Here is a 12,339-nt window from a genome sequence, read left to right as displayed (position 1 = left end):
CAGTCATTTTTAGATTTATAGCAGAATTGAGACGGTATAGTCATTTCCCATATTCCCACTGCCTCCCCCCCACTATCAGTAGCATCCCATACCAGAGTGGTACATTTGTTACAGTGACTTGTCATTATCACCCAAAGTCCATAGTTTATGTTAGGGGTCACTCTTCATGTGTTGTACATTCTGTGGATTTTAATGATTGTATAAAGAAATGTATCCATTTTAGTACCATACGAAATAGTTGCGTTACCCTAAAAATCCTCTGTGCTCTGTCTGTTCATCTTTCCCTCTACCCTAACTCCTAGCACCTGATCTTCTTCTTTTGATCTTTTTTCTTTTAAAGATTTTATTTATTTATTTGATAGCTAGAGATCACAAGTAGGCAGAGAGAAGGAAGCAGGCTCCCTGCTAAGCAGAGAGCCTGATGCGGAGCTAGATCCCAGGATCCTAGGATCATGACCTGAGCCTAAAGCAGAGGCTTTAACCCACTGAGCCACCTAGGCGCCCCTCTTTTGATCTTTTTATAGTCTCTTTTGTTTTGCCTTTTCCAGAATGTCATGTAGTTGGAATGATATGGTAGGCAGTAGCATTTTCAGATTGTGTTCTTTCACTTGGTAATTTGCACTTAAGGTGCCACCATTGGTGGGTTAATGGATCATATCTTTTTAGTACTGAATAATACTCTGTTTTCTGGATGTACCACAGTATATTGTTTCACCTACCGAAGGAAGTTTTGGTTGCTTCCAAGTTTTGGCAATTATGAATAAAGCTGCTGTAAACATGTGAGTCTGGGGTTTTGTTTGGACATAAGTTGTCAACTCTTTCGATATTTATAGCAAGGAGCCTAATTGATAGATGGTATGGTGGGAGTACATGTAGTTTTTTAAGAAACTACCAAACTGTCCTCCAAAGTAGCTCTGTATCATTTTGCATTCCCACCAGCAGTGAGCAAAAGTGCTTGTTCGCTATATCCTCAGCAGTATTTGGTGTAGTCAGTGTTTTGGATTTTGGCCATTCTGATAAATGTGTAAGGGTGTCCCGTTGTTGTTTTAATTTGCAATTTCTTTCTTTCTTTAAAGATTTTACTAAGTAATCTCTACACTATAGAGTCGCATACTATACAGACTGAGTCACCTAGGTGCCCCTCATTTTGCAACTTCTTAATCAGATGTTGGACATCTTTCAGTGTGCTTATTTGCCATCTGGTTGTCTTTTTTGGTGAGGTGGCCAGGTCTTTTGCCAGTATTTTAGATTGGGTTTTCTTGGTGACTTTTTTTAATTCCTTGTATATATATAATATATATATATTGGGTAACAGTCCTTTACCAGATACACCTCCAAATATTTTCTCCCAGTCTGTGTTTTGTCATCTCATGCTCTTGAACAAAATCTGTTGCTCTTCAAGGGATTCTAATTTTCTTCCAGGTTCGTGATCTACTGCTCTTGGCTACTGTCTGTATCTTGCTTTTTGCAAGACTAAGTGCCATGAACAAGCCATCAGTTTTCAATTACTCATTTTAGCCTCATTGTCACAGCTGGTCCCATCCTATTCTCTGTTTCCATGGCTTTGTTGCTTGTTTTTTCCTCGTTTTACCCCTCAAATTCTAGCTCTTCACCTGGATAACCTTCATGTAGCTTTTCCTATATAGTAATGGTGGATATACTTGGTCTGCTTGCCCCCTATGGTACTGGTACCACCTCTGTAGCAGGGTTCCTTCCTGTTTGCCTTTGCTGATGCAAAAACCGTTTTGAGGGTGTGAGATTAACCATGTTATTCATACACAAACTGACCCCAATTCCTGTCTCTTGTAAATTTTATGTATTCTGTTAACAGTTTGTAAAATAAGAGTTAAATCTTTTTATCCCCTACTTAATGTGTTTTTTGGTTTATATGTAAACTTACCTTTTAAAATGCCCATTTTAATCTTCATAAAGGTTGAATTTTCATCTTATTCCTACCTTTTATTATGTATATTTGAACAAGTATTTGTTCACTTTTCATCTCAGAGTAGGACAGTTTTCTGAGGCATCACTAGCAGAAGAATTATTTGTTCATAGAGTGATCTGAATAATTAGGAGAATGCAGCAAGTGTATGTAAAGCATTTATTTTATGTCTTATAGTCCTGTGTCTGTGTGTGTGAGCGTAATCATTCAAAAATAAATGTAACAGAGTATGTCTGACCAGCAGGAGATCTTCTGGGGCACCTCTTACAACTCTCATGTCCTGTGGTAGAGGTTAATTATTGTGAATATATTTAATATCACTGAATTTTACACTTAAAAATTACTAAGATGATGAAGTTTACATTATATAAAAATGATGTATCATTTGTGCTTAGGTCATTGGCCAAAGCAGATCCATGACCACATCTAACTTCAACAGTAAAAAACAAAGTAAAAATAACAAAATTAATAGCAGCTATTTTCTGCTAAGTAAAATTCATTGTTACTGATTTGTCAGGATAATTTTTTGAGGCATGATGCAAATAAAGCAGTTTTATCATTTATGACACATTGTGCTAGTTGATCACATTTTTATTTTGTTGAAAGGCAGGTGTAAGTATGAATATTATATAAATACTTGAGGTGTTTTATTTGGAAGTGTATATAAATCAGTAATTTTAGGACACATGTCTTTTTAAAATTTGAGTGGTCAGTTTTTCATTCATTTAACAGATATACCAAGCACATTTTTGCATTCCAAAATTAGGGTGACTTTGTTAACATGTAACTTGACTTTATAACAGAGGGGTATTCAGAAGTTCACTTAAGTCATTAAGAATAATTAATTGTTAGATATATAGTACTGTTTCCCTAGTATTGTCATTATTTAATTTAATTGCTATTTAAAATTTAGTGGTTCACTGAAAGTATATGAAGATTGGTTAGGAATTTTATAAATAGGCATATTTTCAGTTTGTGGGGTTTTTTAGTGTTAGCTGTCATGGGAATTTGCATCTGACAAGTGCCAGACTTAATGAGTTGGAATAAATGCTTTAGTATCCACTTTACAAAAAAGTATTTAACACAGTACTATCTATGAACCAACGTGTGTGTCACTTTTGATATAGTCAGTATGCTTATGGGTGATACGTTTTAAAGTCAAGGAGCTTATTAGTCTTATGAAGCAAAGATTACCTGTGATACAGTGCTAAATTATGTGATATAGGCTAGTGATTTTCAGACTACACATCTACTAGAACATTGTTTCATCACTAAAACTCTTAACAGGTGTTTTTCCTCTAGTATATAAGAAAAATTAGATAGTTTTCTCAATTTGAATTTATTCTCCCGTTTGTGGGAATAGTGTGTTTTGTATATATATATTTTTTCAGTCTTCGGCACTTGCCACTACTTGTTTTTACTTGTTTATACTAGTGCTAATATGCAGTGACATTTTATTTACTGTTTATAATTCAAGTTTATAGGTATCTATATATCTCAACACACATTAAATAATTTGTTTCTCACAAAACACCATGACTTCAGATTCTCCCCAACCTAAAAATGTTTAATCACTACTAGAGGTGTTTGGAGCTAGAACATGTCTGGTTAGGGCTAGACCGTGGAGGATTTGATTGGGTTGGAATAATTAGGGAGGTTGGCAGTGTAGTCCCAAAGTTACAGGAACTTAGAGGACAAACTGCTTTTTTATGATAAAGCTAGAATCAGTCTAAATTCCATTTTCTAGTCAGTAATCATATCATTGGACAGATAGCGTAGCAGGAAGTACTAGTAAGGAATTTATTGGAGAAGGTGGCAACATGCTTGTGGACTATGGAAAGGAATTCTTGGAGTCTGAGTAGTCTTAGCAGGATTGCATTGCAAAGGCATTTCAGACTCAAGGCAACTTGATGTGCAAAGATAGATACCCTGAAAAAGCTTACCATGTTGATGGTGGATCATGGTATTGGAGGGTAGGGTGAATAAAGTAAAGGGTCTTCTAGATGCCAGGCACTGTTCTGGGTGTGGGAGGCACACATGGAAAAAAGACAAAATCCCTGCTGGTGTGGATCTTCCATTTTAGTGAGAGGAACAGTAAGTGGATAAATAGGTAAAACAGTAGGCAATGACAAGTACTGTGAGGAAAAATTAGTGCAAAGAGTGGAGATAGAAGTTGTTTGAAATAGGGTGGTCAGGAAAGACCTCTTTGTGGAAGTGAAACTTGGGTAGAAAACAGGGTGTAAACTGTGAAATGTGCAGAGCAGAGTAGAACACAGTTGTTGGATGCAGCCCCATGGTAGCTGGAGCATGGTGAATTAATAGTTTATGCTCAGTAAGTGTTGGCCGAGTGCTAGGCACTGTTCTTAGTGTGTCACTAGTGTTCATTTAACCTCTACAGCAATTCTACGAAATGGATACTGTTTCACATGTAAGGAAACTGAGGCACAGAGATGGAATAAATTACCCAAGGTAACACAGCTAGTCAGGGAGCTGGAGTTGAGCCCAGTAGTTTGACTCCTAAGTCAACATTTTTAACCATTCTGCAAGGATGGGGAAGGGGAGGTGTAGTAAGAAATTTAGTTGGAACAATAGCCTGGGACCAATTCTCTGGGGCCCTATAGTTCCTTAAAGTATTTAGGATTTTATTTTGACTGTGATGTTAGGTTGTTGGAGGGTTGAGAACTGCCCAGGAGGTTGCCTTATGATTCTGGAGATCAGGAGATAGGTCTGGACTATACAACACATTTGTTAGTTATCTGTATTTAGGTTATATTATAGCTTAAAATATTTCTACTGGCCTATAACCTATTTCTTTGATGTAAAATTGAATATTCCATACCATTTTATTGAACAGATATGTGCATGTATACATATGAGAGTGTGTTTGTATGTGTGCACATGTGTAAAATACTTTAATGAACTCTTCTGTTAATAGGTGCGAGAAGATGTACTAAATTCATTGAATAACAACTTTCTTCAAACGCTAAATCAAGCTTGGAATGATCATCAAACAGCTATGGTGATGATTAGAGACATACTAATGTATATGGTAAGTAGAGCTTTTTTGTTTTTCCTTTAAGAAGTTAGGCATTTCAAAACCGTTTCTTTCTTCTTTCTGTCCCTTTAGTTGAATGGCACAGGTCAGTGTGGAAGGTGTTACTTTAAAAAAAAAAAACTTCCTTTACAGGGACCAGCCTTAGCTTATATGAAGTAGAACCTTAATTATTCATATATTTAATGATTAGAATGGAAGACTGAAAGAGAAAGGTCTAATTTTTTTTTCTCAGTATACAACACTTATACTTCAAAATGGAAAATGCTGAAAAACTTTATTAATGTCTCTTTTTGAGTGACAGTGGTTCAATGACAGCATGAGAGATGAAAGCTTAGTATTCTCTTACATGTTTTTAAAAACCTAATGTCTTTACATCTTCAGTGATGAGGTGTCATTTTATACAAGTATGCTTGTAATAATTATATTCTAATAGCTGCTCTCTGTCTTAATAGTGGATCTTTTCAGTGTATGTTATTCAGATACATATTCCATTTCTTACCTGTTACTATTGTTTTTTGTTTTTGTCAGTAAAGGAAAATACCATATTCAGCAATTTGGAAAACATTGATATGAGCTAAGCTGTTTAATGACTATAAAGGAGATTAACTATCGAGTTTTTTCTTACCTTTGTGTGATTATAGAATGGAGCCAGATTCATCAAGCTTAATTACTGTGTCAGTGCAGAATTAACAAGTCTAATAACTTTTCTTGTTACTTCAGTGTTTATATTTGGAAATTGGACATAACGGTTTTCTTCTAAGGTTTTACTCTCTGTTTTTCAAATTTTTATTTTCAGTTTCTTTAGTTTGATTCTAGCTATAGTGATGAGAGCATGTCCTAGTTTCTTTCACTTGCTAGCATAAAGCAGTGGTTGGAAAGAATTTCCAGTGAGAGCAAACAGCTCTGGAGTTTTTTGTTCTGCTCAGAGAATGCAGCCAGGCCTATTACCCCTGGTTTTACAGGGCTTAGTGGCACGGGGGTCAGGGAGAGGCTACTTCAATTTTTAGGGGTTGGTTAAAAAAAGTAGAACAGTATTTAGCCTTTCTGAGCCTCATTTTCCTCTTCAGGAGGTAGATTCATTCTGTGCTGACATTTTGAGGTAGAGATAGCATGTGAAAACATACAATGCCTTGGATATAAATGTGAAATAAGTTAGCTTATACTGTTCTCATTAAGTTCTAGATTTGACGAGTCTTTAAATTTTAACACTAACAAACACTAATTTTATGGTCCATTACTCTATTGATAAAAGAAGTATTTCAAGATTATACACACAGTCACTCTTACATGTTTTAAAAAACTTCTGTTCTATTTCACTTCCCTTTTGGCGGGGTTGGGGAGAGGGTTCCCAAATGAAATGTCAAACCTTGAATCCTGACTGTTATGTGATGATAGTCAAGAAACAAATCAGTTTATTCCTCGGCTTCCTCATTTATAAAATGAAAATAATATTTTGCTCATTGGGTAGGGTAGCCATGATGCTTGAAGGTGCCATTCATACAGAGTACTATAGCCCCTGGACCAAATAATGTACTCAATAAAAACTCACTAGGATTAAGGTTTCTTGTCCCTTTATCCTTTCATCAAACCTGATAGGACCACAGCCCTGAATAAAACCAGCAACTTAGCTTTCCTGGGCCTCTGCTGGAGGAAACTCCCAACAGGGTAGATCATTACAACTGTTTGTCCTTTGTCACAATGTCCAGTTGTCTTATTTCCCCTCTACTAGTTTCTCTCCAAACCTCCAGCTTTCCTGCTGGCCTCCTCACTCTTAAATAATATTGCCTTCCACTTCTCACAGAAAAGAGCAAGTATCAGGTGGAACCTATGTTCTTTTCTTAACCACTAAATCTCCAGTTTTGCCTGTATTTTTTCCCTTTTGTGTTTTTCCATTTCCCTCTTATTTTAATGGAGGCATTGTCTTCCCTCATGTTAAAGGCCAATTTTCCTCTTGTGCTAAGCACATCACATCCCTTTCTACGTTGTCAAAAACCTCAAGTGTTTTCAGATTCTACCTTTTTACCGAGTCTTCCTTATACACATGAGACATGTTTAGGCCACTCACATCCTCAGAATCCTACTAAATTTTCTGTTTTACTCTGTGCTGCCTCCTAGGGTCATTGTCATTCACAGGCAAATGTCTCCTAAGAAATGTTGACCCTTGGCTATCTCCCTTTTCTCATCTTTGGTTCACTTTGAATACATTCCAGTTAAGCTTCTTCCTCAATTAATGCTCTTCAGTCTTGCTCTTATGAGGATCACCATGTCTGCACATCTCTGAAGTCAGAGATCACTGCAAATGCTTGTGCTCCTTGATTTTTTTTCTGCAGCACCGGGGACAGTTGACTACTCTTTTCTTTTCACGTGCTGGCCTTTGGGGACAGTTGGCTACTCTTTTCATGTGCTGGCCTTTGGTTTCAGTGACATAGCATTCCCTCGGTATGCCTCCTGCCTTTCCGACTGTTCCTTCTCAGCTACTCCTCCTCTGCCCTTTAAATAGAGGCAGTCTTAGGGCTTAGTAACCTGGACTTTCTCCTCCTGGTTCACCTCAGCTCCTGCTGTAGCTTCAGTAAGTACCTCTGTGCAGATGATTCCCAAATCACATCTCCATTCTCGTTTTCTGAGATTAAGCTTTGTTATATTCATTTGTCAAGTTGATGCCATCTTTGTTGTCTGAGAGGGACTTCAAAGTTGGCATTTCCAAATGAATGCAAAATTGGTACCATTCTATTTGTTCATGCCAGAAACCTGGGAATTATTCTTGTCATTGTCTTTGTCCTCCATCATGTATTTCTAGAATCTGCAGTTTTTCGATTTTCGACAGTAGAAGGAAAGCACCTTCATTTCTCTCTCAGAGCATTTCGTGACTAGTCTTAGAATACTCGCTGTGCTCCTAGAGTGCTTAGTTGAAAGCATGTGATCAAGTCAGCTGAAGTTCTTATTGCTCATCTTGAAATCTTCACACATGTCTTCTGTGTGGAAATGTTTCTAGAATGTTTCCTCTCCGTATGTGATTTGCTCCTACTTATCCTTTAAGTCTCAGTAGATTTCTGGTAAGCTTTCCCTGACCTACACTGTGTACTGCCTACTGGCCGCAGTTGCTCTCCTTGTACCCAGTGCTCTTCCTTTGTATCATTTATCACAGTCATTATTAACAGCTGTTTAGGGCCTTGTCTCTCCATTAGACTGAACATTATGAGGAGGGGCCAGTGTCTTGTCACCACTGTGTCCCCAACACCTATCACAGCTTGCACCAACTAGGCATTCAAGTGTAACTTGAATAAATACATGTACATGGAATCTTTTTTTAAAAATAGATTTTAGATTATTATATAGATTATAGATTATAATAGATATAGATTATAGATTTAATAGATCATAGATTTTTAGTAGATTATAGATTACAGTTTTTATAGATTATAAATTAATTTTTAATAGATTATAGATTACAGTTTTGCAAAATGCTTTTTAAAATATGCTGTTGTTTGTCTGCCTTCGGGTCAGGTCATGATCTCAGTGTCCTGGGATCAAGCCCTGCATTGGGCTCCCTGCTCAAGGGGAGTCTGCTTCTCCCTCTGCACCTCACCCCTTGTACTTGCTTGTGCACTCTTTTTCTCAAATAAATAAGTAAATAAATAAATAAATAATCTTTTAAAAAATATATTATTGTTGGGGTACTGGGGTAGCTCAGTCAGTTTAAGTGTCTGACTCTTGATTTTGGGCTCAGGTCCTGATCTCAGGATCCTAGGATCCACCTGCATGGGGTTCCATGCTCAACAGGGAGTCTGCTTGTCCCTCTGAGCCTCCCCCTGCTTCTGCTCGCTCTTTCTTGAATCAAAAATCTTTTAAAAATACATGCTGTTAAGGATTTGGAGAGAATTTAAAGTGTTGTTGATAAAATATCTTCACATTCCACAAGATCGAATTCTTTCATTTTCATACTCTTTTATTCTCTTTATTTTGCCTTTTTATGCTTAGTATTCTGGGCTTAATTAGATAAGTGCTTTTTATTTTTTTATTATTTTTTTTTATTTTTTAAAGATTTTATTTATTTATTTGACAGAGGAAGATCACAAGTAGGCAGAGAGGCAGGCAGAGAGAGAGAGAAGCAGGCTCCCCACTGAGCAAAGAGCCTGATATGGGGCTCGATCTCAGGACCTGAGATCGTGACCTGAGCCCAAGGCAGCGGGGTTAACCCACTGAGCCACCCAGGTGCCCCAATAAGTGCTTTATAAAATTAAGGTAAAATTTTTTGAAATGTGCAGAACTGGAGTTAGAAAATTACTTTGACAAATACAGGCATTTATGTAACTGCTTTTAATTGCCAAGAATCTATAAGGACTTTTTCCTATTGATGTCTGCATTTTTTTTTTTAAGATTTTTATTTATTTGACAGAGATCACAAGCAGGCAGAGAGGCAGGCAGAGAGAGAGGAAGGGAAACAGGCTCCCTGCTGAGCAGAGAGCCTGATGCGGGGCTCGATTCCGGGATCATGACCTGAGCCGAAGGCAGAGGCTTAAAACCACTGAGCCACCCAGGTGCCCCGATGTCTGCATTTTCTTTGAAGAGTTTTACCGTCATTCCAGAGTTCTCAGGTGACATAACCTGCTAGATAGGGCACATATCTGAAGCATACTGGTTGTACCATCATGGATCCTAGACAGATAACCTTCTGATGGTGAATACCGGCTATAACTGTTGGAATTCTAGATCTCAGGCTCCGAGAGGGAGGAGAGAAGGTTCTTCACTATCTACCTACCTACCACCTACCTACTCAGCTAGCTGACTTTTACTCTTTACAAGGAGATATGTCTGTAAAATGTCATGCATCAGCCTCTACGTATAGATACTATGGGACACACTGACTCTTGAAAATGAAAGTGGAATCATTGGTTATATGGATATATGGAGGCAGCCACTGGTCACACTTTGTTCCACATAACTTGGTTGTGCGGCGTGTGCAACATTTCAAAAAGAAATGTGTACATGTCTCTAGATGGAACAAGTCACTTCTAGTTTCTGCCACTCTACCCCTTCCTAATATATGAAACTTACCTGTTGAACTTCTAAGATTGGTTTGGGGCTACTTAGTAAAAGTTTCATTTTCAATTTTAATTGTTTAAAAGATTAATGATTGGAGAAAGATTTGAGCATTTTACAAGAAAATTTGTCCTGGTTCTATAATAGTTTTAATTGTCAATATAGCTCCTAAGTATATGTTACTATTCAGTTAATTTTTCTTTGTAATCTGTAAAAATGACGGGATGCCTGGGGACTCAGTCGGTTAAGCGTCTGTGTTCCACACTGGTCGTGATCCCAGGGTCCTAGGATCAAATTCTGCATCCTGCTCCCTGCTCAGTGGGGAGCCTGCTTCTCCCTCTGCCTGCCACCCCCTGCTTTCTTCTCCCTGCCTCCCACTCTCTCTCCTTCCCTCTTTAACAAATAAATAAAATCCTTTTAAAAAATTTAAAAACTATAAAAATGAATATAGTATGAAGGGAAGTTAAAGTTATGGATGGTATTCTATAGGCTACTTTTGAGCAATTAGAATTAATGGCAAAGGAAATAGAAAAACGTTTTCTAATGTGATCTATAGGGTTACTGGAAGGTTAGTAGAGAAGTTTTCTGCCTAAAACTATGGTAACTTTATTTTCATTTTTTTACTTGAATTTGTCCATACTTCAGTCATTTTCACAAATAGCAAAGCTGTAATGTCATTGCAGGTTTTCCTTAAAGGGAGGCTGTGAGTTCATAGGCACAAGGTGAGCCTTAACCCAGGAAGGGAGGGTCATTGCTTCTTTGAGCTATTTATTTGGAAAGTCATTAAGTATGAGTAAAGAGGTCAAGCAGAATGTAGCAATAACATTGTGAAGAAGAAAGAAGCTAAAGAACTTTTGATGCTTTTGGTCTCCTTTGTAAAGTAGAAGGTGGGACCATTGGTTTAGGGTGACTGAAGTATGTGAGGTGTTAAAGAATGGTAGGCTGAATAATGATCCCCCAGACATGCCCATGACTAGTGTCTGGAACCTAGGGATTGTTACCTTAAAGGGCAAAAGGAACTTTGCAGGTGTGATTAGGTTAAGGATTTTGAGAGGAGGAGATTGTTCTAGGTTATCCTAGTGGGCCTAGTGGAATCACAGGGTCATTACAGAAGGAGGGTCAATAGGAGATGGAGGTGATGTAACAGAAGCAGAGATTGGAATGATAGGCTTTGAAGATGGAGGAGGGGCTATAGCTGAGTACAGCTAGCCACTAGAAGTTGGAAAAGGCAAGAAAGTGGGCTCCCTCCTCAGATCCTCTAAAAGGAATCAGCCCTGTTGACATCTTGACTTAAGTCCAGGGAAACTGATTTTAGTCTTCTGAACTCTAGAGCTGTGAAAAAGTAGTAAGCTACTAAATTTGTGGTTGTGTACTCAGCAACAGTAGGACTAATACAGGGAAAAGGTTTGGAGGATCTCTTGTGCTGGGGTCAGCTCTTTGTAAATAAATGGATCATCTCGTAGTTAGTTGTAAGGGGGTAATTTAGGCAAGAGTTAGCACAGAGTTTACATAGTAGAGGTGATCAGCAGAGTTTTTACTTTTTCCAGGTGTACTTGGCAGTCTTAGGTAAGAATGCTCAGGTAAATTTAGCCTTACTGGGTATGGGGGAAGATTTTAATGTAGTAGCATTATTGAAATGGTTGATTGTTGATTGTGAGTCTGTGCTCTTTAATAAGTAGGCATCTGAGTCATAAGATCCCAGGAAATGGAGGTATTGGTTATTAGGGATGAGTAGACCTGGATGGAGACCCAGTTGAGAGTAAGGAGCAGGTTCCTTTCAGTATAACAAAGTAGGAAAGGTAGGAGGAAAAAGAAGATCGCCAGGGCCAGAGATATTTGGTGTCTTCTAATGAGGTTCAGGGTTTGCGCATTTCAGTATGTGGGTGAAGGGAGTCCTGATAAAGATGGGAGTAAATATTTAGGTACCTGTAAACAGCATGTCAGATTGGTCATTCTTGTCAGTGTCGGAGTTACCAGTGATAATAGGTGGCAGGAAGCAGAGTTGAGAGAAAGAAGTAAGCTGTTCGCCGAAGCTACCAAGAATTTGTGTGTTTTGGGAAGTCAGAAGATGGGGTGAGAAGGGTGAGAACACTGAGATGCTGAAATTCTTGTCCATGTTTTTTCTTGTAGGTTTTGAGGCTTTGAATGTTTCTTCTTTACAGCATTCTAGATTGCACATTTAGAGAAGTTTGAAAATAACTTTATTCTGGAACAACACAGATAGGTTGCTTAAGAGTCTTTTTGGCACTTCCTCTGCTCTTAAAATGTCATCTTAAATACAAAATAATAGAAAATAGGATCC

General features: G+C 37.9%; 1 protein-coding gene across 2 annotated transcripts in view; it reads left to right on the top strand.

Annotated features, from left to right (window-relative positions):
- CUL3 (cullin 3) overlaps positions 1-12,339 on the top strand; it is a 94,846-nt gene that overhangs the window by 36,141 nt on the left and 46,366 nt on the right. For both annotated transcript variants that reach the window (XM_032857346.1, XM_032857347.1), the window contains one exon: positions 4,878-4,991. In XM_032857346.1, coding sequence (XP_032713237.1) covers positions 4,878-4,991 — 114 coding nt within the window. The remainder of the gene's footprint in view (positions 1-4,877; positions 4,992-12,339) is intronic.

The sequence above is a fragment of the Lontra canadensis genome, unplaced genomic scaffold, assembly GCF_010015895.1.
Source record: "Lontra canadensis isolate GAN:19392208 unplaced genomic scaffold, GSC_riverotter_1.0 scaffold13, whole genome shotgun sequence".
In the NCBI taxonomy this organism is placed as follows: domain Eukaryota; kingdom Metazoa; phylum Chordata; class Mammalia; order Carnivora; family Mustelidae; genus Lontra; species Lontra canadensis.
This window is presented reverse-complemented; position numbering and strand designations above follow the sequence as displayed.